The sequence below is a fragment of the Lampetra planeri genome, chromosome 1 (assembly GCF_965212315.1).
Source record: "Lampetra planeri chromosome 1, kcLamPlan1.2.h2, whole genome shotgun sequence".
In the NCBI taxonomy this organism is placed as follows: Eukaryota; Metazoa; Chordata; class Hyperoartia; order Petromyzontiformes; family Petromyzontidae; genus Lampetra; species Lampetra planeri.
The window spans coordinates 31082688-31107545 of NC_136107.1; the positions used below are offsets into that span (position 1 = coordinate 31082688).

The following is a 24858-nucleotide window of genomic DNA, read 5'->3' on the forward strand; positions in this document are numbered from 1 at the left end:
CTGCTGACCGACCAAGGTAAAAATTTTTCGAGTAAATTGTTGCAAGAGGTGTGCGATCTGTTGGGTACCAAGAAGGTGCGTACCTCCCCGTACCACCCGCAGACTGACGGGATGGTGGAGAGACTCCACAAAACCTTGACTTCCATGCTGTGCCAGCAGGTGTGCGAGGCACATGTAGATTGGGACCTGCAGGTCCCGGGAGTCCTTGCCGCGTATAGAATGGCCCCCCATGCAGCTACGGGGTTTTCCCCATTCTATTTGATGTACGGTCGGGAAGCTGACCCGCCAATAGAAACGCAACTTGGCCTGTCCGCTCCACGAACTAATTCTAATTTGGCAGAACATATTAAGTTTAATATTCATAAGCTGACAGAGGCGAGGGAGGCCGCACGGCTTAATTCGCGGGCTCGCCAAATTGCTAATGAACGGTTGCGGGCACGGAAGGTGTCCATGCACGAATGGAAACCAGGTGACAGGGCCTGGCTGCATTGCCCTCAGGCACCCTTGGCTACGTCGCCTAAATTGTTGAGACAGTGGAGGGGACCCGTGGAGGTCGTGCGCGTTGCACGGCCCCAGTGCGTTCAGATAAAGTGGGGAAAGCGCCGGTGGTACGTTCACCCCTCCCGACTGAAACCGTTCTCGCCTCCATATGGCCTCCCCTTGTGTCGTGATGGCCGGGCGTGTGACGTGACCGGCGACCCAGAGGGGGAAATGTCTCTGCCTGATCCACACGTATTGTCGCCTGATCTGCTCCCAGGTGTCTCGGAACTGACAGCTGCCGATCACCGGCGGCCGGATCTCCGCGGCGGGGCCGGCCCTTTCAGGCCCGTTCCGCGCCGTCTGGAGCGGCCGGAACCGCCGGACGGTCGTCAGTGTCCCGCCCCATACGATGGACCAGCCAGACGGACTCGCGCCAGGTCGTGCTACTTTGCATGACCTGCCTCGTGAGGAGTCGGGGTAGTTGGAGCGCCTCGTCACTGCGTGTAGTCGCAGGGACGTGGGGCGCGTTCGTTTCGAATTTGCTCGTATCGTGTTATTGTTGACTTTTCGCGTTCATTGTCAATCTGTACATAGTTATTCTTGTTGTTGTTGTTGTTGTGTTATGTTACGGGGCACACTCGGGGGGTTATGGGGTTTTTTTTTGTTGGTTGTCGTTTTATCGTCGTGGTTGGTTGTTGTTAGCAGCCGGGCCGGCTGCGAGCTATGTGGGAGGGGGTGATGTAGTGGTGATACGCGCTGGGTGTATATGTCGTGTGCCAGCGCGTATGTACGGGTGTGTGTGTGGTGACGCGCGCTGACGGGGAGGAGCAGGCGTCAGTGCGCGGGTGGGGGTAGTGCTGCTGATTGGCTGTGTGCCGGTGACGCGCCCAGAGGGAGTGATCGGGTAGCAGCGCGGTGTGATTGGTCGGAGAGTGGAAACACGCGCTGAGCGGAACCGGATCGTGGGGATAGCGCGTGGGGATTGGGCAACGGAGGAGCGGTGCCGACGTTGAGGTCCGCATCCGCTCCGTCTCCCGGGAAGAAGGGGTATATAAGGTGATGCACAGAGGAGCAAGGGGCAGAAGTGGAACCATCTAAGAATGAAGACGAAGGTGTAGAGATAGAGCCCGGAGAGGAGAGTAATGGAGAGTAGAAGAGAGTAAGGTATAGTGTGTAGCCAGCGAGAGAGAAAGGTCTACACGAGCTGAGTAATGTATAGTGTGTAGCCAGCGAGATAGAACGGTCTACACGAGCTGAGTAATGTATAGTGTGTAGCCAGCGAGATAGAACGGTCTACACGAGCTGAGTAATGTATAGTGTGTAGCCAGCGAGATAGAACGGTCTACACGAGCTGAGTAATGTGTAGTGTGTAGCCAGCGAGAGAGAACGGTCTGCACGAGCCGAGTATGCATACGGTGTAGCCAGCGAGAGAGAACGGTCTGCACGAGCCGAGTATGCATACGGTGTAGCCAGCGAGAGAGAGGCAAAGTCTACACGAGGCGAGAGAGGAGAGTGTAGCAGAGGCGCAGAGTCTACACGAGGCGAGAGAGGAGTGTAGCCGAGGCGCGGAGTCTACACGAGGCACAGAGAGCCGGCAGCACAGAATCCTGAGTCAAGAGAAGTGCGGTGTGAAGAAGAGAGGCCACGCGTTGTATTGTTACAAGTCAAGATTTAATAAAAGAAGTGTGTTCCCGTCAAGGAGTTTCCTGCCGTCATTTTCCAATACTTCACAATGATAAAGTGGAGCTTTTAGGAGTGGAATGGTGGAATCCCAGTATGGAAGCTCTCCTACCTGCAGTAAAAATAAGGTAAAGATGTCACCTAGCTCATGCTCGAGGGAAAGAGCTATATTCGAGTGAGCTCCAGAGAGCCCCTAACACATTCCTGCGGAGGGAGCTGGTAGGAACGTTGGGTTGCTCGGTCAATGGCCAGGGTCAACGGCGACGTGGTGTATTCCGCAAATATGGCCGACTGTGAGGGCGGGCACAAGCCGGCGTGAGTAGGTTAAACGTTGAGTTTTATAAGGGCACCACGGGGTGACCAGCCCCTCCCCACCCAGCCCCACCCTCCCACCCCCCACCCAGCCCCACCCACCCAGCCCCTACCTGTACGACGGACGGACACAATAATCCCCTGTGGGCTGGTGTTATTTGGCCTACCCTTCCACGCTGCCAGGACATCTTGGCAGGGGTGTCAGTATCCACAATTTACCCCACCATACATAACCTGCTGGTCGACTCACAATGGCATATCAATTCACACTTTTAGGTGGACAGAGGAAGGGCATTTAAGAAACTTGCACCATTGCTGCAACTGCAGCGCTGAGAAATCGAATCGAACTAGAAACCTCTAGATTGCAAGTCCAGTGTGCTAACCATAAACTATGGCAGTAATGTGGGCAATACCCGTATGTTCACAATATTGTGATTAGGGTAATGAATTTGTATGACATTATATATCCAAGTAAGCATCTAAGAGTCTTAAGACTGCAGAGTATGTTTCAAATGGATGTTTTGTACTGTACATGCGAGGAAAGTGTAGTACTCAGAGAAAACACACGCACACAAGGAGATAACACTCAATGGTCCACAAAGATAACTTCACAACCTATATGTCTTGACGCCATACCTCATTGAGCCCAATGAAAGCATGACTAAGTCTCAGAGCTCTTTCCAGGCATGGAATGTTTGACCTCATCCTATTGTAACATCTTTAATTAAGGAAGGAATCCAGAATGTCCGTAAACAACACACGCATGCAAACGACACCCAAACTTCACACAGATCATAGTCACAGAGCTGCTTCTTGTACTGCCTCACATGGGCACCCCGCGGGCATGTGTTCTGCATATACAAGGTAAATTATCTTTTTTAATGCATTAAAGATTATTAATCGGTCAGCTTTTTCAAGAATCTCGTTGTCGACAGGGCTCAAAAGTGTGTTTTCTAACTATATCAGGCTCAGTACATTACTCGTTTTGCCTACTACTGTGAATTTGTTTTAACGAGGCAGAATTCTGTTGAAGGCAATAGTACAGTAAAATATCTTTTCCGAGAATTAAACTGACGAAAATAAAGCCACAAATATATATAGAGAGAAAATCTTAACCATCTCTGATGTTCTGTTGACGTAGTCATTATACAAACCAATGGAAACAAACAACAGGAAATGAGTAAATAACAAAAAACGAAGGCGACATATCTGGGCTACAGACGAACGTGAGCAAACCAGAAATATTGTACAAGTTCACCGAATAAAAATAATAATAGTTATGCAATGGTGCGAGAGATACAACTGGAAACATAGTACAGAGTACGTACGGCAGTATTTTGGGATATTATTAAAGGATAAAATATCAAAATAGTTAACCAAACAGTGAGATCCAACCGGTTTGGAGTGCTTTTGGAAATTTTAATTTGGAATAAAAAATGTAACTCGAGAATGCCATCGAAATGTTGGCGCCATTACATTTTTGCGGATGACAATATGGCCAGGAGCATGCCAATGTCGCGAGGTCTGTTTGATAGCCACTAGAGTGCTGAAGGACAGAACTTGTCATAGTACTGGGAGGAACCACCTGGTTCCACCAGCCCACAGGGGATTGTTGTGTCCGTCCGTCGTGCATCCAAAAATAGGATGGGTGGGGCTGGGTGGAGAGGGGAGGGTGAGTAGGGGCTGGGTGGGGAGGCTGGGGAGGGGCTGGGTGGGGAGGGTGGGGCTGGGTGGGGGGTGGGAGGGGTGGGTTCTGGGTGGGGAGGGGCTGGTCACCCCGTGATGCCCTTATAACACTCAACGTTTAACCTACTCACGCCGGCTTGTGCCCGCCCTCACAGTCGGGCATATTTGCGGAATACACCACGCCGCCGTTGACCCTGGCCATTGACCGAGCAACCCAACGTTCCTACCAGCTCCCTCCGCAGGAATGTGTTTTTACTGTTCCCTCCGTCGAGAAAGCACAGAACACGGTGGTTTCCCCTTTGGTCCATAGGTTGGGTTGAATGGCCCACAATCACGCTGTGGCTTATCTTTAATTTTCCATTTGGCTGCAATGTAATTTATAAGACAGAGTGGCGTAATTAGCTGATGGGAGTGCGTAATTTTATGGGCATCGGTTCATTACAAGAACACTCTGGACACAGGCGTTGACACTCAACGTCTAATCAGCAGGGTCGGACTCGCTCGATTTCCAGTAGCCCTGTCCAGACCAGCAGAGAGAGCCAAAACCTCTCCTTCGTTGAATGAGGACCTGAATTTGAAAGCAAACCGGTGGGGGTCGGGGGAGGGGAATTGAAAGCAAAGGGAGGAGGAGCTGCAGTGAGTGCAGTGAGTATATGATGGGCGGGGAAGCATCGAGTGGGAGACCCCTCCTCCTACACGGCTCACAATCCCTTTTGTGAGCGTTGTGCCCGCGCTGGAAACGTGTTTGTTAGCTTTCGTTGTACCTACCTACCGACCTACCGCTCGTAGGTGTGGGGAGATGTGATTGTATTTCTACTCTTTGTGCTGCGTTTTTGTTGTTGTTGTTGATGTTGCTGCTGTGTTAGCCAAGGCAGCAAACCGTAGCCTGGCTTTTACATGCGTTAGTCCTTTCAACTCACCTGTTGAATAGTTGACGAGTTTAAATTGTGTTTGTCGCCTTGCTACGTGTTCAGCGGACAAAGGCTGGCTGGGACCCAACTCCGCTCGCCGGGTGCGCTCTCGGGACGAGTGAACGTCACCGTTGCCGCCGCACATGTCCAGGTGAGCCCCTCCAGGTGATCCTCCCCAGGTGAGCCTCTCCAGGTGAGCCCCCAGATGAGCCTCTCCAGGTGAGCCTCTCCAGGTGGACGCGCGTCTCGCGTGAGCTCTCTGGTCGCTGTCCGCCGTAATTGACCTGTTGCGGAGTGGTGCGCGCTTCGCGTGTTGTGTGTTGGGACGTCTCCGTGTCCCACGCCGTGCTCATCCGAAGCGCGCGTTCGTGCGTAAATGAGGTTATTGTTGAGCGCCGTTTGACCTTTGGAGCAAAATATAACTTTACGATAGGCGATTCAAAGGGGCCGCTACTCCGTTACAGTGGCAAACGGTGCCACACACACGACACAGTGCAACTCGACTTGTATTCGTTGTGCAGTTTAGGGGTGAATACGTAGAGCGTCTATCGGTCAATTTACAACACTTTGGGCCATAGAGTGAAACACTGTAGCTTACGCTCCTTCAACGGAGGTAAAATATCAAAACGACACCAACTCGTGTCTGCTGATGCCCTCTCGTCGTGGCGAGTAAACCTCAACATTGGCGTCTAGCTCCTGAACATATTGCCCTCGTACGCAAGGATACAAGCGGAATCTATCCACTGCTGGATGAAGGCTTTGCCATGCCGTTGTCGGTCACGGCGGGTTCTCTCTGCTTATGTCTCGCCACGCTGTGTTTAGTGCAGGTTGGTAGGGCCCAGCACGGCTTCAGATAATTCGGTAATCGGAAATGTGTCGTCCATTGTTGGTGAACATGCTTCGGAAGTGCTTTAACTTAAGTTTCCATCGTCAGTATATTGTTATATACCTCCAAATAACACCGGGCGTTTCATCGCATAAGCACTATGTTGCGGCTAATCTGTCTAAACGTTTCCTGTGCTTTAAAGATAAAACCAATTTGATTCTATAATACCGCACTAAATGGCACGCAGCGTCTAAGTGCGTTGTAGGTCTTGTACATGTGTCCAGCCTGTTTAGCCAATCCACTGCTGGATGAGGGCCTCCCACGCGTTGCGGATGATGGTTGTTTGACCATACTTCACCATGCTGGTTATGGCAGGTGGAAGACGGTGGATGTTGCTGCGCTGCCCACAACGCCAACTGCATGTGGGTTGCGGGCAGCATCATGGCCACCCATCGATAAGTTACTAGTCAGGCTCAATGCTGCTTAGCTTCTGAGATCTGACTAGGCTGGGCAGATTACGGGCATTTTATACATAAGCAGTAGTGTGTGTCGATATATTTAGAAAGTACATACACCTGCATTAGCCACCGATACATTACGGTGTCCTGCTTTCGTTGTTGCAACCCGTGATTCCGTTGTAAAACGTCTACCGTCTTTAACGTGGTCATGAGGCTTTAGCGATTGATTTACCATGCTGAATAAATAAACTTAGAGTGGAATGGTTCTCAGAAGTGCGGTCCATGGTACCACACCGGTGATCCGCGGGGCTGTGATGCAAACGCACAGGTTGATCCCGAAATAGTGACAACGTGTATCCCTTTTTGTTTCCGACATGAATGAATAGTTTTTCTTATGAGATGTAATAACGGATAATAAGTTACGTAAACTACCCTAACCCTAAAATCTAAATGTCCCCTCCCCCGAAAAAAAACGTATGCTGCGTTTGAGAAATTTTATGTTCCTGTAATATTCATCATTTTTATTACTAGTATTGACGGATAAGCGAATGCGTGTTGTTGCCAGGGGGTTGAGTGGTCCGCGTAAATGTCGTACTGAATTGTGATATGTCTTGTGGTCCCAACTCTGTCAATGCAAGCATGGATGAGTAGACTTCCGTCTAGAGAGGGGGGGGGGTGTCGCTCTTGCCTCTGGCTGGGGCCAGCCAGAATTTGGCATTGGCATAGCAGGACCCTCAACCTTTATATTTAGAGTATTGTTTACATAGCGTACACATGTAAATGTGGATGTGATACATTCGTACATGTACGATGTACAACACGGTATTGTATTCCATAACGCAGGTGTCATAGGCTGCTGCTGTGGGCGTACTTTGCCAGCAGAGGGCACTACATGGTGGTCGCACTGAACCATGGGGAGATGGCGATGGCGTGGGAGAGGTCCTCCTCCAACAGTGTATAGAAAATGGCTGATGATAATGAGAGCTCTTTGAGACGGTCTATTTTGCAATATGCATGCATGGCATATAAGATATTCAGTTGTATACAATATTGAATCGCGTGTCATTGTTCACACGCTGGTCTTGCAATCCAAAGGTAGCCAGTTCGATCGGCAGTCGAGAAACAATGGTGCAAGTTTCTAAAATCCCGCTGCTTCTGACCACTTAGCAGTATAATAAAATGGGTAAACCGCATTCAGTAGATTGGCTGGTCATGTGCTGTTGAGGAAAAGTGTGGGTTACTCCCACTTTTTGCGAGATGTTTGGTCAGTGTGGAAGTGTGGAGGGCCTTCTGCCAGCAGTGGCTTGAGAGGAACAACGAGCATGTAGCTTGCTACCTCCATCACGTGTTACACAAAGTGCCAACTGTGACCCTGGTAATGTGAAAAAGAGAGCCATAACTCTGCACCTTGGCACTTACAGTACTTGTAATTTCCTTCTCTCGACTCGCAGTCTTTGAACCTGGGCGACCAGGCGCTGAATGAGAAGCCAGCGATCTCGATTCGTGATAAATGGCTAAATATAGAGCATGCCAAGTTGTGTGAGGCTGGTGTGACTTGGCACTTGGTCAGATCCACTCCCAAGATAAAAACAAAGTCAGCTCGTACAGTGCACTGAACATATTTCAGCAATACAAAAACTATTTTTTTTCAGGACAACTTCCTTTGTGACACACAGAGCTATAACACAAACATTAACACGTGCAACTGGCACACTTGCGTATATTTTTGTCGGTGATAACGTGGGGCTATTTGTCTTCCGGTAATATCAGTCGTGTTCAATATGCTCTAAGGTACATCGTGGCACATAGGCCTGCTGGATTTATAAGAAGGATCAAAGCAGTACTTGATGGCAGGTTGCTCAACTGGCAAACAGGAAAACAGTACGGAACTGCATTTTATGATTTTTTTTTCGATTTAAAGTTTTCGTGACTGCAGGGATTCATCTTCTTGGTTCTTTCGGTAAAGTCACGTAGAATTGAAATAATAAACTAAAGGGTAAAACATATACAAAATAATAAAAATGAAACATAATAAAATAATTATTTTATTATATAAAATAATTATTTTATAATGTTTTATTGTTATTATTTTATTATTTCCATTCTACGTGACTTTACCGAAAGAACCAAGAAGATGCATTTTATGAGTTGGAGAAATGCAGCGTGCAAAGCAATGCGCACTTGTTCGCTGACACTTGAGGCTTTGCTGCAACGTCACGTGGTAGGCAGTCCCGATTTAGTATTGCGAATTGGACACAATCACTGGCATTTGAAAATAAATGTAATTTATAAACGTGCACTGTATTGTAATCATATGATAACGTGTCCTGCGTGTGTTACCTGTGGTAGTGCGAAACCGATTTCCGTCTTGCTTCCCTTCTGGATGATTTTAAAATAAAAACGTAGCAGGATGCAGAAGCAACTGCTTGTGCTGCCCTAATTAGTGTCCCAATTTATTTCAATATTGCATCAGAAATCTAAAGTTTTTCTTTCTGAGAACTCTAAAAGAAGGATTCTGGGTTATATTCAATTGGCACAGTGGTAAAATGGTGATGTGGTTTTATTGCAAACATGGCTGAGTGGGAAACGTACATTAACCTGATGAAAAATAAGAATGTTTTACCATTTCTGGCAATAAAACAGGTCATAAGATGCATCAAGTCTGCATTAACCACACATACTTGTGGAAAAAAACATGCAAACAAACATGCATTGATATATATTATATATTTCTTGATATATGCACACTTGATGACAAATAATGTCATATATGCATATAGTATATATATGCATATTCATTATATATTATCAAAGCATGTTTTGTCACAAGTATGTGTGGTTAATGCAGACTCGATGCCAAATAATATAAGAAATGTATATTTAATAGACACAAATGTGTCCACAACAATTGACAAACATTATTTTATGTAAACAGTGGTGTAACAGCTCTTGTAATGGCTCTGGCCAGGTGGGTCCACCACTTTTCATTACGATATTTGGAGCTATGCACTTTGTAAATCTCGATTGAAAACTCATTTCTTTAGAACTGCTTTTTGTGTTTAGTTTGTTGTCCTTCCCCTGCAAGCCGGATTAGCACGGTTGGTTACGTACGGTGCGAAAGAAGTTCAAAATGCATCGAGTACATCTTAATAAACAGCCGTTTCTCTGCATACTCAAAACCAAGATATCTTTCTGCCTGGCGCAGTTTGTCCGAGGCCCTCCTAGGTTTGATTAGAGGTCTCTCGTCAGATAGAAAGCCTCCTGGCATTAAGCTTGAAAATCCCCTGCTAAATGAAAATGCCTTGCCCGAGAAACATTGCAAGCTTTTTCACATCGAGTCAAATGGGCAATACTGCCATACAGAGTCATTTTTTCACCAAATTAAATCCTCTTCCTATCAAACTATACACTCGTGATGAATACACTCGTGATGAAGTTATGAAATCGACATTCGAGTTGTAAATTTTGAGGATATATGTTCATGTGATTAATGTTGGTAAGTAAATTAATGCATTCTAGTCAGAGATCAGTGAGGTTAAAGTACGCTGTGGTCGGTTTGTCATTTGTTTTATACATTAAATTATGTTGTTAACTGGCTCCCATAGACAACTAAAATTTCCCGTTGCACAAGCTCGCCTGCTTAGATTTATACATTTGTATATATTGGACAAGAGACAATACAACTAAATGATGGTCTCTGTTGTAAAACAAAAACCCCACATATGAAGTGAAATTAAGAAGGAGGCACAAAAAAGACACACACACCATATAGGCTACGTCTACTAATGCACGATGCTTTGCATGCTGCATTGCAGGCACGATATTATTCATCTGGACAGAAAACAATGCTGATGTGGGAAAGGATCAGTTCGCTGTTGAGTGAGGAGAGCGAGGAGAGATGCTGGCACGTGGAAAGTCTCACTTTGAGCGACTGTGTGTGGGCGGGATGTTAGTGGTTTTTGTACAGTGCTTATATAGAAATGCGGACGTGAGCGTGAATACAGCTGGCAGTGTCGATATTTAGATAGAGGAGATCTTACATGTGTTGACGCCACTTCCCTCTCTACCCTGAAATGTACCGAGTTTAGGGCTTTAACGCGTGCCAACCATGACACTCGGGTGATTGTGATAACGTTGAGGGTTTTTTTGTGCAAAACTAGTTGCTTCTTGCAAAGATTAATTATAGGATCTATTTAGATTGAGAGAAATATATATTTTTACCGTTCTGATAGCTTCAGGCTTAGTGCTGCCTGGAAGCGTATTATTAAGTAATACACTGTTTAATTGCATGCCTAATACAGGTCGCCATACGTCGATGGTGATTAACTGTGAGTAGGAATGGTGTGCATAAATTATGTATGTTGATTAACTGTGACAAACCCAAACAACAATAGTTATCCATTGTAATTTGTTATGACTACATTAACCCCCTCCCCTCTGGCCTTCGCACCTGATTGGCTGGCAAGTGATGACATCCATTCACCCCTCTATTTAAGATCGAAACAGGAGGAAGATTTATCTACAATTCTGGCTGTCGCCTGACGAAGCTGTAATTAACAACTAAACGGCATGGTTACTTGAATTGTAAATGTTGTAGTGAGTTTATTCTCCAACACACCGGTGTGCTGAACTAGTAACTAATTGGCATGTTTTTCGTTTACGTGACAAACCTTACTAATTAGCTGTGTCGGGTGGTGGTGGTCTTAACGACAAATTTATATTTCCACGATCTAACCCAAAACACCTATTACGACAACGTGTTAAACTCTTGATTTCCCCCCCCCTCCCACATTAACACACTACAAACACTTAACACTATTTTTGGGCCAAACAGTTCAAAGTGGAGCCACCCGAAATGTGTTGAGACTCCACGAGGCCCTGCCGGTTAATCACTTATTCAGCATCGTCTCGCTACTTTAGTCATCTCACGCAGTTTGAGACCCGTACACTTGTTCAACTTATTGTACGAGGCCGTTTCGGCTGTCAATGCAAAAATACTGTGTTTATATTTTACAGGATATGTTTAAATTAATCATAATGATGCAAATGAATCATGATGATGCATTGTGCAATCCGCATTCTCGCTGCGGATTTGATAATGAATCATCACGAGCCATAGGCAGATGTGCCCGTAGGTGTTTCTGCACATTTCGTCATTTCTGTGGTCGTCACGCGCATTGGAATACTTTCGTTTTTCTTCACGGCAGAAGTATCAGCAACCTTTCACCCGACCCTCCCTCTTATTTTATCCAGGTTTGGGACTGGTTCAGATATCCACTGGTCTGTGGGACCCCTGAGGCAGAGTTTATTTGAAAATAACAGCACCATAATTGTTTTGGTTCAATTAACCTTTTTTTTATCTAGCTCTCTTAACATCCCCCACTTACTACAGTGATTTTGGCTGTAACAATTCCACCTGAAGACGGAAGCTTGTGTTGCTTCCGAAACGTCGTGATTTAATTTAGTTGTTTTCATAAATTTAATTTTTTGCCTACGTGACTTTACCGAAAAAACCAAAGAGTATGAATCCTTGCAGTCACGAAAGCTTCAAATCTAGAATTTCTTAACATCAATAAAGTCTTCTCGGAATGCTTTGTTTCAATTTGTATGAATGCTCAACAATTAGGATTATACAACACATGTACTGTAGTTTAAAAGAACAAAGTAAGGTGATGCAGCCCAGGAAATATAATTCACATTTTAAATGTGGATTTACTCTCCAACACACCGGTGTGCTGTACTAGTGACAAATTGGCATGTTCTGTTTACTTGACTAACCTTACGAATTGGCTGTCGGGTGATGGTGGGGTTTAACGACATTTATATATTTATGCGATCTAACCCAACAAAAACAACCTGTATGGAAAATTATTTAAAGTAAGACCGGTTTCTAAAATCGGGAAATAACGCGGTAAAAAGAAGATGTATACCGCTCGCCTGACGCATTTGCACCAGGGTTACGTAAACTGCAGATGTTGAGCGCTTACGAGGTGATCGTGATGAACCATTTGCATTTCAGCCACATTTGCGGCCAATGCATCCATGAAGTCTGACAGTGCCGCAGTCCATCTCGAGCTCTCTCAAGCTCGCAATCTTTAGAGCTTGCTCGATCTTCGAGGCACACCGAACCAAATTGCTTTGTGTGTGGGCACTTCATCCAGCAGTGGATTGACCATGGCTGATGATGATTTATTTGTGTGCGCGCGAGTGTCTCTTTCTCAAATGATACGTCACGACGGGAACGGACTTGGTGCCATGATGAAAATGTGGAATTTTCACAACCGCCCTGTCGCGCCCCCCATCACCATTCGCGACTCAATTCGAACCGCGGACGCGGGAGGCTCGGGTTGAATTACCCACACGGGCGAGAAACCGGCTCCGCGAGTTCACTTCGAGGGTCGGGGTGTGACGTTTTATCTGGCAGTCGGTACGCGTGCGTGCATGTCTTTAACTGGCAATTGTTAGTCAAGATGGCTGTCTGTTTGTCCATCGATTTCATGCTTTTATTTGGATTTCTGTGTCTGCGTACTGTGTTCATTTCGATGTGTACCAGTCTGGCTCCGATCAGCAGGGTTGGCTTCATACGGTCTGAGAGAAGTTCACCATACTTACCTACTATGTCGTTGTTTTATGTCAACGTGTTTGTGTGTTTGTCAGTTCATCATTTTATTTAATTGCTTTCGCCTGGTGGTCCATTCCAAAATACCACAACGCACCAGGGACTTTGCTGCTGTACACCGGTCTTTGACGTGTACGCATCAGAGCGCTTTTGGTCGGTGATGGGACGCACCTTGAGTTTGCATTGACCGTATGTTGTGTGTGTCTCTCTCTCTGTCTCTCTCTTTTTTCTGTCCAGTACATGTATTAGGGATGCTGAAGACTGGCAATTGCACACCTAAGGAACGCATGGCCGGAAGCGAACCAACTCAAGGTGGAGTTACCATGGCGAGCAACGCTAGGGGAGGGATATTTGGGGTACACTTAGGTGGCGGGATACTTGGCAGAGGAGCGGTGCGAGGACGGATTCGTCGGGAAACCCTCTCCACTGGCGAGATGGCCGGCAGGACCGCCGCTAGTGGCGTGAACGTTCGGGAATACATTTCTGCCGGTGGGATGGCCGGAGGGGTGGGTGGTCTCGGAAGAGCAGGCGGCCCCTTGGGCGGAGGGATGGAAGGGATGGTGGAGGATACATCAGCGGCGGGGATGCTCGGCGCCGACTTGCGGGAGGAGGAGCTGGAGGCGCACCTGTGGGATGAGGTGGAGAACCACCGCATGCGTCTCACGAGCGTCATCGACCCCGCACGGCTCACGCCGTACCTGCGGCAGTGCCGCGTCATCGACGGGCAGGACGAGGACGAGGTGCTCAACTCGCTGAGCCTCTCCACGCGCTCGCGCCGCGTTGGTACGTACGTGTGTGTGTGTACGTTGAACTTTTTTCGCGCCGTACGTAGCCAACCGTGCTAAATGTATGTGCGGGGGAAGGAGAACAACACAAAAATGAGTTATAAAGAAATTAGCTTCAAATCTAGATTTAAAAGTGCGTAGCTCTAGTCGCTTCCTAATATTGGAAGGAAGAGTGTTCCAGACGGCCACAGAAGCGCATCTGAAAGCACGCGATGCAGTAACTCATCTTTGTTTAATGGATGACCGGAGTTCGCAGGATAGTTATGCTCCTTGACGAGGTCAGCAAGGTGTGTATGTACATGTGTATGTATGCAAGTTAAACAATACAGACACAATACACATATCAGAGCATTTATAGCTTGGGGTGAGCAGCTATATCATGGGAAATGCTCCGATACGTGGCTTGTCTTTGTATTGTTCGCCTCTTGGCGTTCTGTGGTCTAACACTTGTGAGACTGGGCCATAAAGAAGGTTGTCTGGTGTCGGCCAATCAGTTTCAAAGACAATGCCTATATTATCAGAGTGTGGTTTTTGTTTGCATTCTGACCACAAGTATTGTGGTTAATGCAGGCATGATTCCTTGTAAAAGGTTTCAGTTTGGTGTTTTAACATCTCAACACCTGTTTTGTTGCCAAAAAAAGGGGAAAATCTATTCTCATATCAGGGTAACACCTCTTCTTATTTTTCATACTTTGATACCGGCAAAAAGATCCCCATGACAAACCACCTGAGTTTGATTCTTAGCTATGACTAACATCAGTGAGAGGTGCTGTTTGAATTGGTCCAGGGACCACCTCCCTCCAACACACAATGATCAGGATGGTGAAGTATGGTCAAATAACCGCAATGACAAAAGTGGGTGTCATTTCTGGCAACAGTGAATTGTTTCTACCGTACTGTAATCTATTCTAAACAAAAACAAGTGGTCGTGGGCGGTGGTGTAATGTTTGGTACGCTGCAATGCAATCCCGAGCCTGGTGGATTGCAATCCTTGCCACACACAACACCAACGGAATTGTCATCAGAACCCCGAAAATTAGGAACTAGTAATTTGGTCATTTCAGCAATAAGGAAACAAGTCCAGCTGGGCATGCTACGGTGCTACTGGCCACAAAGTGCACTGTTGTACTTTACTGGCCTGAAGATATTCTTTGGTTCTTTTGGCAAAGTCACCTAGATGGAAAAAATGAAAGTAAATAAAGTAAAAATTAAAAACTACGACGTTTCGATCACGACCCAAGCAATCGTCCTTCTGATGATGATCACTTGTGTTGTGATCGAAACGTCATAGTTTATTTTATTTTATTTACTTTTAGTTTTTCTATCTATGTGACTTTACTGAAAGAACCAAAGAATATGAATTCCTGCAGTCACGAAAGTTTTAAGTCAAAATTTGCTGTGCAGTGTATTTATTTTATCCTTAATAAGACAAATACATGAAATAGCATCAGTTTTTACCGGGGTTATATATAAAGGCAAACGACAGCACCGACTGCGACAGTATGACTAACAAGTTATATTTACCCTCGTTTCACATTTCATAAATTACACTTATTTAGTTTTGCCCCCTAACTCTTGTAGCCCCCTCTTCTCTGTGGCAACATCACGTGCTTTTGTCCACACCAAATGCCTGGAGAAGCCACTTGTGTGTTCGTGCTGTCGTGCAATGTGAGCAAAGGCCCAGATGGCAGTGCAGGTAGGCTACCAAATGAATTTAATTGAAAATGAAGAGAAACGTGGCCTGTGCAATCTGCTTATTGGATCACAAACACTCTCTTCTCCTAAAGGGGAAATAACAACCATGTTTTGAACCAACACCACTCTCATCAGGATGTAACTAACAATAACTTCAATCAATAGCAAGCTCTTTAGGCCTCAACGGCATCTGTTTGCATATATTTCATTTGCTCTTTCTATCCCGTATGTCCCGTTTACATTTAATGGTTATGGCATTTTATTGTTCGTTGTGTTTGACCATGCTCTGTCACAATATCTTTGGGGCCTAAGGGTTGCTTATTGGCCCATGTAAACCCTCCACATGAAGATGAAGCAGTAAATAGTCTCCTACGTCTAGAGAATGTGGTGGAGAAAAAAAAAACTTGAAATCATAGCAAACACATTGTCTCCTGCTTAGAGAGCAGGCCTCTTCCTAAACTCACCACAATGTGGCTATTGGGTGAGGTCAACATTGCAATATTGCTCTTAATGGCCCTTTAAAATTATGTATTTTTATGTTCATTTAACCTATCCGACTGCCTTTGTTCATTACAAAACGCTTTACGCAAAGTGGATAATCGCATCCCCCTATCTCAAGATTGAAAGACTCCGACAGTCTCCCGCAATCTGCAAGTGGGTTTCTCAAGGTTGAGTGCTTAGTCCACACTTGTTCACCCTGAAATCTGACCCACTAAAAGTTATGTTTCCATGCCTTGGACATGAATTTACTATCCTGTTTGCTCGTCCTAGGACGGAAGCTGAAATATTAAAGATATACATTTACGTTTTTTTGTGTGATTCACCCACTCATGATTATTAATGATGGGGGGGGGGCTCTTTTGCAGTGACGTCACGCACGGATGTAGCACTGCTGGGAATATTTATTTTTAAATCCTTTATATTAAGTTCGCTTGCGTGCTTGCTTGCTTGCTTGCGTGCTTGCTTGCTTGCTTACGACCGTGTAAATCTTTCGGTCGTTTTTTAACCCACTTCCTGTGACCCAATCGAGCTGACAGTTTCCACACAGACTCGTTGTGGGAGACAATTAATGTTCGTGAAAAAAAATTCCCAAAATTTTACACTTAGGCAAAAAAAATTATTTTACATATATTCAAATAGAACTCATTCATGGCTTTGGCTGAACGTCACAGTGTAAGAGCCCAGAGCGCAGGGGCGGTTTCTTCATTAGGGCGATTGGGCGACGCACCACCAATGTCATTCAACCACAGAGTCACGCTAGCCGTCACTGTGCCTCTGGATATAGTCCAATCAGCGTCATGCTACGTTCTGTGGAGTACCGCCTCTTTTTGGGCGATTTCACTCCGGCTGAGAATCGCCCCGAGTGGTCCCATAGACTTACATTCAAAGATGTTTTTTTTCGAACGGGGGGCGCTGCAATGCATTCTCTATGGCTTCCGGGAGGGCTCGCACTAACGTGCTTACGTCATCATACGTAAGCACGTTTCATCCAACAAAATTATTTGTCACCACCTAGTGGAATCTTTAATAAAAGAAACATGAGTGGATTGTATTAATAGTGAGTATAGAAACAAACAAGATGTATTGTAAGAGTCACTTTATTTTTCATTAATATTAAAGAAGTGAAGTTGCCTTTACATGCTTAAGCTGTTAATTTATCCTTTGCATGGGTGGACCTTATCCTTATCAATCATCCAGACATTTGCCCCTCCTGAGAGATTTTGCAGGAGTCGCCACTGCCAGAGCGTAACCCCTCCACAGGCCGTGGCGGAGTAGCGCAGTTGGTAGCGCCCTCGCTTTCCATGCCAAAGGTCGCGGGATCGATCCCCGCGTCCTCCACAGGCGAATATATTTTTAAATCCTTTATATTAAGTTCGCTTGCTTGCTTAGGACCGTGCAAATCTTTCGCTCGTTTTTTAACCCACTTCCCGTGATCCAATCGAGCTGACAGTTTCCACACAGACTCGTTGTGTGTGACAATTAATTTTCGTAAAAAAAAAATTCCAAAATTTTACACTTTAGGGAGAACAAATTAAATATTTAATTACCAATTGCTTAATGGTGGCAGACAATGATCTGACCCATAGGTGGCAGCCATCTCAAGCCAGAGGACGAGAGGACTCTAGCCGCCACACATATAAAGGATTTATAGTGAAAAACTTTGTTTTTACGGGTTTACTTGTTTACCGTCACTTTCTGTAAAGAAACGTCATATTTGAAGCGACTTTGCGTAATAAATTATTTAATTCAGCTCGACCTTCCTCTGCGTTCGTCTAAAAATCCACCCACTCATGAATATTAATGAGGGGGGGTGGGCCTCATGTGGAGTGACGTCAAGCGCGAGACACACACACATTCCTGGCTTATTATAGTAGTAATACAAGCCTGTTCCATCAGTACCTGATGGCCAACCACCATTGCAACTGGATTTTTTTTCAGTGGAATGAGACTTTGCTCAGTCTCCTGTGAAATGAAAGTGAAACTAATTATTTAATTTTCACAGGCCTCGGTCCTCAATACCTGTACATTTCACTTTGTGGGACCGACCATCAAACAACATTTTAAATCTGAGAAATATCAGGCTTCATTCCAACCTGAATTTTAATATTAATATATTTTAAAGTTCTTGAAATGAGTTGCACTTCTTTATCAGAAGCACGTGCTTCTCTTTATGCACTCACCGCTCACTTGTCATACCCACCGTCATGCCAGTTATCGATAATGGAGATGCGGCTTTAAAAAAAAACGCTCATACCACAACTTTCAATAGTCTAGACCCAGACTTCCATATGTCCTTCTGCTTTATTGTAAACGAGTCGCTCGCTTTACCACTGACCTCTATTCTCCATTTGGCTACCTTCCGCGATCATTACAGGTTGTTCCACTCTGGTCTAAATTTGTCTTAAAAGTGTTTATTAAGTATCTGCGATGTAGTTTGTTCTGCTTAAATCAGTCTTCATCCCTTGCGATCCAAGATGTTCCACTAAAGTCCTTTGTCTCACGCCAAGACTCATCATGAGATTAGGACTGAAATTCCTTCGTCCCTAAAACTTCTCCAATCTGGAACAATCTGGAAAATCACCAATTAATAATGTCTGTTCACTCCTGTAGGTATATACAGTATGTATGCTGAACTTCTGTCGCACCGTACATAGGCAACCATGCTGATCCCGATTGGTGTTGTAACCCACAGCTTGCAGGGTGGTGAACTTCCTGGTGGTGCGTGGCTCAATTTGGGATGATATTTAGCATTCTTACAAATAGCTCCGTCGACGTTGCCCAGGCACGCGGCTGAGTCTTTTTCTGGTGTTTGCTCCCCCCCACCACCACTACCTGCCCCCCTGCCCCCACCCCGTTGTCCTCGCTCTCTCCGCCACGCAGGAGTGCTGCTCGACATCCTGCGCTCGCGTGGCACGCGTGGCCACGTGGCGTTCCTCGAGAGCCTGGAGCTGCACTATGCCGAGCTCTACAAGCAGCTCACGGGCAACGAGCCCACGCGCCGCTTCTCCACCATCATCGGTGAGCAGGGGTCGCATGCGCTGGGTGCATCCCCCACTGAACTTGCTTACAGAGGTTCCCGGTTGTCTCTCGACACGGCAGTTGCGTGCATGTCAGAATCGGTATATGTATTTGTACTGGAGGAATACGATGAGCCGATGGAGCTCTCTTTCACAAATGGTCCAGTTGGGGCACTGTGTCAGAATATTACAAGAACAAACAATGCAAAAACACAATAGGAGTGAAAAGTACAGCGAAGGTAAACAAATCACTTGAAGAAATATACAAATGAAATAAACAATTTTAATCTTGGCAGGAAAAGCCCACTGAGCTATTAGCTTATTTTTCAGAAGTGACCTGGGCACAAATCATAACTCAACAAAGTGGCTTATCATGTGAAAATGTATAGGAACAAAAGAATGTAAATAATCTAAATGCGAATATGTATGATGAGCTTCTTTCGCACCATACATAGCCAACCATGCTAATCTGAGGTGAGGGGGAAGGACAACAAACTAAACACAAGAAACTGTTCTGAAGAAATTAGTTTTCAATCTAGATTTAAAAGTGAATAGCTCCAGTGCCTTCTAAATATCGGAAGCAAGAGCGTTCCAAACTGCCGCAGGAGCGTATCCGAAAGCACGCGGTGCAGTGGCCGGGCAGCCATTGAACAAACACTGTTGCAGAAGTATGAAAAAAGTCGAATCAATGGGGCAAGCTTCTTAAATCGCCCGCCGTATTAATGGGTACATCGCAGTCGATCGGCAGGTCACGTTCGACGGGGTAAAATGTGGGTATGCCCAACCTTCCCAAGAAGCCTGTCCAGCCTGTAAGACTAGGCCCAAATGCCCTCGAGGGGCTCTCGAGAGCTCCCTCCAGCGGTGCGCCCTCCCCCCCCGCAGCGGTGCGTGCAAAGCAATCGCAGGGCTAAACCTTTAACCCCCTTTTGCCTGCACCTCCGCTGCGAGTGGCGGCTTTTCTCGAACACTGCCGGGTCACACCAAATCGGACTTCTGCCCGCGCCCCCGCGCGCATTGCCCGTCCGCGCTTCGCAGGTGTGGAGGGCCAGGACGGGCTGCTGCACTTCCTCATGGCCGAGGTGATGCGCCAGCAGCTGCAGCTCGCCGAGGGCAAGCAGCAGCGCGCCGAGCTGCACGAGCGCGCCTCCCGCCTCGAGACGGATGGCCGCCGGCTGGCGCTGCAGAACCGCGAGCTGCAGGCCTACAAGGACCGCTTCGGACGCATGAAGGAGGAGAGGAACGGCTACAACGACGAGCTCATCAAGGTGAAGGACGAGAACTACACGCTCGCCATGAAGTACGCGCAGCTCAGCGAGGAGAAGAACATGGCCGTCATCCGCTCGCGCGACCTGCAGCTCGAGGTGAGAGCTCCCGGGTTCGCCGCCCCCCCCCCCCACACCCTACCCTGGTCGTGCTGTGGATAGATTGGGCCCCGTCACAGGAATGTGGCAGTTACACCACTGACAGACACAGGGCCAACTTTAAAGCAGAGCCAGTGTTAAGGTCACCCAGACCACCATTGCAAATGCCATACACGGACCGTAATGGGCCACTTGAGGTTCAGTGTCATTACCAAAGAGAGGCAGCCCCATAATGTTTGTGGGACTGGAGGGGGTTGAGCCCCTCTGCCGTGGACGTATAATGAGTGCGAATTCTCATCGTCAAGTAAAATCTGCTTTGACAATATGCACGTCGAGGACGGGAGCTCGAGCAGAACGCGTGATCCACGTAAGAAGCAGATCGTATCGTAACTCCCCTCAATCTGTTTAACGTTCAACACTTCCTTTAAAATATTATTATTTTTACTTAACACTGACCGTGTTGTGGCCCCCACCTGAGTTTTTTTGAAGCAAGGGACTCAGAAATTAATCCGTGTGAGCTGTGTGCCGCGCCGCCACAGATCGACCAGCTCAAGCACAGCCTGAACAAGGCAGAGGAAGAGTATGCGCTGGAACGCCGCGCATCTCTGCGGCTGCAGCACGACATGGAGGCGAACCCGGGCCGAGAGCGGCTGGTGGAATTGGAGCGGACGAACATGGCGCTGAGCACCAAGGTGGCCGAGATGCAGGTGCTGCTGCAGGTATGTGCAGGAGCACCCTTGCCCATGTGTGCACGTGCGTGTGTGTGTGTGCGTGCGCGCTGGAGTGTGTCGCACCCATCGCTTGTGTGTGTGTGTGAAGGATGTCCTGTGTAGTGTCAGCGCGGTAATAAAGGTTGTGAAGCTTAAACCTTTTCCATTGCGAGACGACTGCACATTGCCGGGTAGGTCCCATTCACCGCCGAATCTCGGAACGCGTAAGCGGTTCGGCGTTAATTTTATTTAGAGAGGCGTAGCGCCGCTGTTTTTAAAGTGACTGTATTCACCGCAGCGAACCGGAGCGACATGACCACACTGATAGCTGGCATCCAACTGTGCCACACGCCCTCCCGCATGGCCTTGTGGCAGCCTCAGTACCGATTAAGTTTTATTACACGTACGTCATAGGAATGGGAAAGGATTAATCTGTAGGTATTATAAACTGGCCAGGTAGCTTGGTGCTAGTTTGAGCGGCCTGCAACTGGAAGTTTACGCGTTCAAATCCTGGTTGGCGGTTGGCTCAGCCCACCATTCCTCCGAGGTCAATAAAATATGTATCACTTTGTGTGGAATTGAACGGTGGTTGGCCCATGGACAGACACGTCCCCGGCATAGGAATTTCCACCATCGACTGAGCGCTGAAAACAGAAGATAAGTGCCAACCTCAATATTCATTTGAGCAAGAAATCACTCGACCTTTTACTGGACAGTTTGTCCTTCTACGTGATTAAACAGGAATGCTGCCATGGTGTAAAGGGTAACGACACTGGACTAGCAATCCAGAGGGTGACTGCTTTGAACTCCCAGCACGGTGGTTGAAATGATCAGGCGAGTTTATTGAATCCCCCTGCCGCTGCCCACCCAGCAGTACAAATGGCATGTGGTGGGGTGAAGAGTGGGTACTCCCACCTGTCCCGAGATGTCTGGCAAGCGGGGAAGAGTAGACCAAAGTTCTCACCTCGACGGATCCTTGAGAACTTCCTCCAGGTGGAGGATTTTTTGTGAGGAGTGGCGTGAGTAATTGCAGGGCTGCACCTTTACCTTTAAGTGCTTAAAATATGGTTGCGATTGATTTCAACGAGAATCAAATTCCATTTTGCTTAATTTTCGTCTTTTATATTGCTTCTCGATACCAATTGTAAATGATCGGCTCTCACACGCCACGTATTCCAAGTGAAGGCGTCGATCTCAATCGACGAATTTAGCCAGATTGTTATCAAGATGATAACAATGGCGAAATTCGTATCGTTAACAACCTTTGCAATTGCATCGAACATTTGGTTGTAAGACTATTTTTATTTTCTCACTAGTGATTTGAAATAATAACAATAATAATTGGCACATCGTTAGCACACGTGGTAATTACATTTGTTCAGCTGTGTCGGGCAAGTGGCTTGTCTTCGCGGCATGAAATAGGCCAGATTGTTGTGTGGACCCTACCCAAAAATCAACAATGAATCGTAATATTAGCTGTGCAAACCCACGTGTTTAAGTTAATCGGCATCAGGTTCCTGCATCTAATTTGTGTTGGCGTGACTTCCTGCTTGCTGCGGTGGGTACGGTGAGGAAGGACGAAAATGGTGAAATTGGGTTGCTTTTTTAAATCCAGGGACTGGCTCGTCTTACAAACGAGTTAGGTTCCAGAGGTCTGTTCGTAAGTCTATTTGTGCGCAAGTCCAACTACTCGTGTCGATTCCCAACAAGTTGTATGGTATGGACATTAAACACGGGTAAAGGCTTTAAGAGTTGTATCATCTCCAGTAGATCTCGATGCCACTGGTTCTTGATGTTCTTCAGATGTCGATGCCACTGGTTCTTCATGTGACATCTACATGACATACGGACAGGTTTGTTTGTATATCTCTGAAAGTTAATACGTTGAATGTTCATAATTAGTGGAGTTCCTGTATATATATATATTAATTCACATGCTTTTTGTTAAATGTCCAAAACAGGTTTGGCCAAAAAAAATGGCTTTGTATAAATTTCCCTTTGAAAGCCAATGAACCTTTTCACTCCCATTCCTCTACTCCATTTACCAGATTCACACGGTCGTATCTATGGCAGGCGCAACTCACGGGCTGGTTTTATACTGCCGATGACACACGATCGTTTGCCATTAAGCTATTTGCTTTCTTTCAGTGAAAGCTTATTCTGTTCTTGCGGTTGATGGCAATATGTTCAGGAGATAAAATCCAATCTCGAGGCTGCTGCAGCGAGTATTTGTGTAGTTTCGCTATTTCTCTGAAATGCACACTGCTGCTGTGGCTTTACTGTATGGTCTGTAGGTTGTGTTACATGGCCGCAATTGTGCTACATCTCGTCCTTCATTTTCCATCTATGGAGGAGATGTGTGCATACCTATCAACTCTGTTTACCCATATTCTTGTACAAGGAAATTGAGTTTTCAGGACCATACAGTGTACAGCCGTTTCAATACGGGCTTTGTAGGATGAACGTTGAGGTTTATAAGGGCACTGGGTGACCAATAAGGTCTGAATTGGTCTAATAAGGTAGGCACTGATAAGGGGTTGACAGGTATGTGTGTGAAGGTGGCACATATGGCGTATAATGCTTTCCTGTATACTTGGGTAACTTTCTTACATTGGTCAAAAAAAACCTATTTACAACAAAACTAGAATGTTCAACTTATAAGTAAGTAAATGCTTAAATTGAAATGTAACACAGTGGATTTGGAACAAATGTACAGTAGAAACCCCTCTTAACGATGGTGATTGGTTCCAAGAAACCGTTTGTCAAGTGATTTGGTCATTAAGCGAGTATAGGAAATACATGTTAAAGGCTTAATTTTGACTTAAAGCTTTCGTGACTGCAGGAATTCATATGTTTTGGTTCTATCGGTAAAGTCACGTAGATAGAAAATGAAATAAAAATAATAATAAATTATATCCACGTGACTTTACCGAAAGAAGGCTTACTTCTTCCGATGTCATCGAAAGTAACCCTTTTTCACCCAAAAACGTACTGTATAATGTTTAAACAATGGATATTAACACGCAAAGATACTAACAACTTTATAAACACATAATAGTAAAATTAACAAGTTCATCAATGCATTACTTAACATTTACTGTACCCACAACAGCCCGTCGTTAACAGGGGAATGGTCGGTAAGCGAACACATTGGGCTCTATGGAGGCACTACACTACACATTGGGCTCTATGGAGGCCTGTCGCTAGGCGATTAGTCGTTAAGAGGGATGCTCGTTCAGAGGAGTTCTACTGTAGAAAACAAGACGTCCCACGACACGCCAACGTCTCTGCCGCGCCGGCGGTCTTCCCGCGGTTGCATTACCGCCACGTGCCATTCACCGTGACGTCCGACCTTCCTTTGCCTCATGTCGGGAGCGACCATTTCAGTTGCTGCAGATGCATGTGAAGCGAAACGTCAGACAGGGTGCCCGAACAATACGCGGCACGAGAAGCCGTGCGACGGCAGTGCATATAATTTACCCCCCCCCCCCCCCCCACGATGTCAGAAGATCTTTCTTTATAGAGTCAACCTTTGCTGGGGTGAAAAGTATTTTATTCCGATGAACAAAATAGGAATAGACTTTACCCTTCCTGGCAATTAAACAGGAGGCGTTAAGATGTTCGAACACCAAATAGATACGTTGTGCAAATAATCAAGTCTGCATTAACCGCACGTACTTGTGGTGAACATGCAAACGAACGTGCTGTGATAATATATGGCATTGTCTTTGAAACTGATTGGCATACTCCAGACCACCTTCTTTGTGGCCTCGTCTCAGCAGTGTCAGAACGGAGAACACCAAAAGGCGAACGGTCC

General features: G+C 46.3%; 1 protein-coding gene across 5 annotated transcripts in view; it reads left to right on the forward strand.

Annotated features, from left to right (window-relative positions):
* The first annotated feature begins 4818 nt into the window (after nucleotides 1–4818).
* The window catches only part of LOC144721181 (caspase recruitment domain-containing protein 11-like), a 62336-nt gene continuing 42296 nt past the window's right edge, over nucleotides 4819–24858 (forward strand). Inside the window, exons 1-6 of one of the 5 annotated variants that reach the window (XM_078598610.1) lie at nucleotides 4819–4873; nucleotides 5133–5220; nucleotides 13210–13755; nucleotides 18834–18971; nucleotides 20006–20331; nucleotides 20871–21050. In XM_078598610.1, coding sequence (XP_078454736.1) covers nucleotides 13224–13755; nucleotides 18834–18971; nucleotides 20006–20331; nucleotides 20871–21050 — 1176 coding nt within the window. In that variant the 5' untranslated portion in view covers nucleotides 4819–4873; nucleotides 5133–5220; nucleotides 13210–13223. Of the gene's footprint in view, nucleotides 4948–5132; nucleotides 5221–5393; nucleotides 5897–13209; nucleotides 13756–18833; nucleotides 18972–20005; nucleotides 20332–20870; nucleotides 21051–24858 lie in introns of those variants that run through there. The other 4 variants (XM_078598601.1, XM_078598593.1, XM_078598574.1 and 1 more) reach the window with 4 other exon arrangements.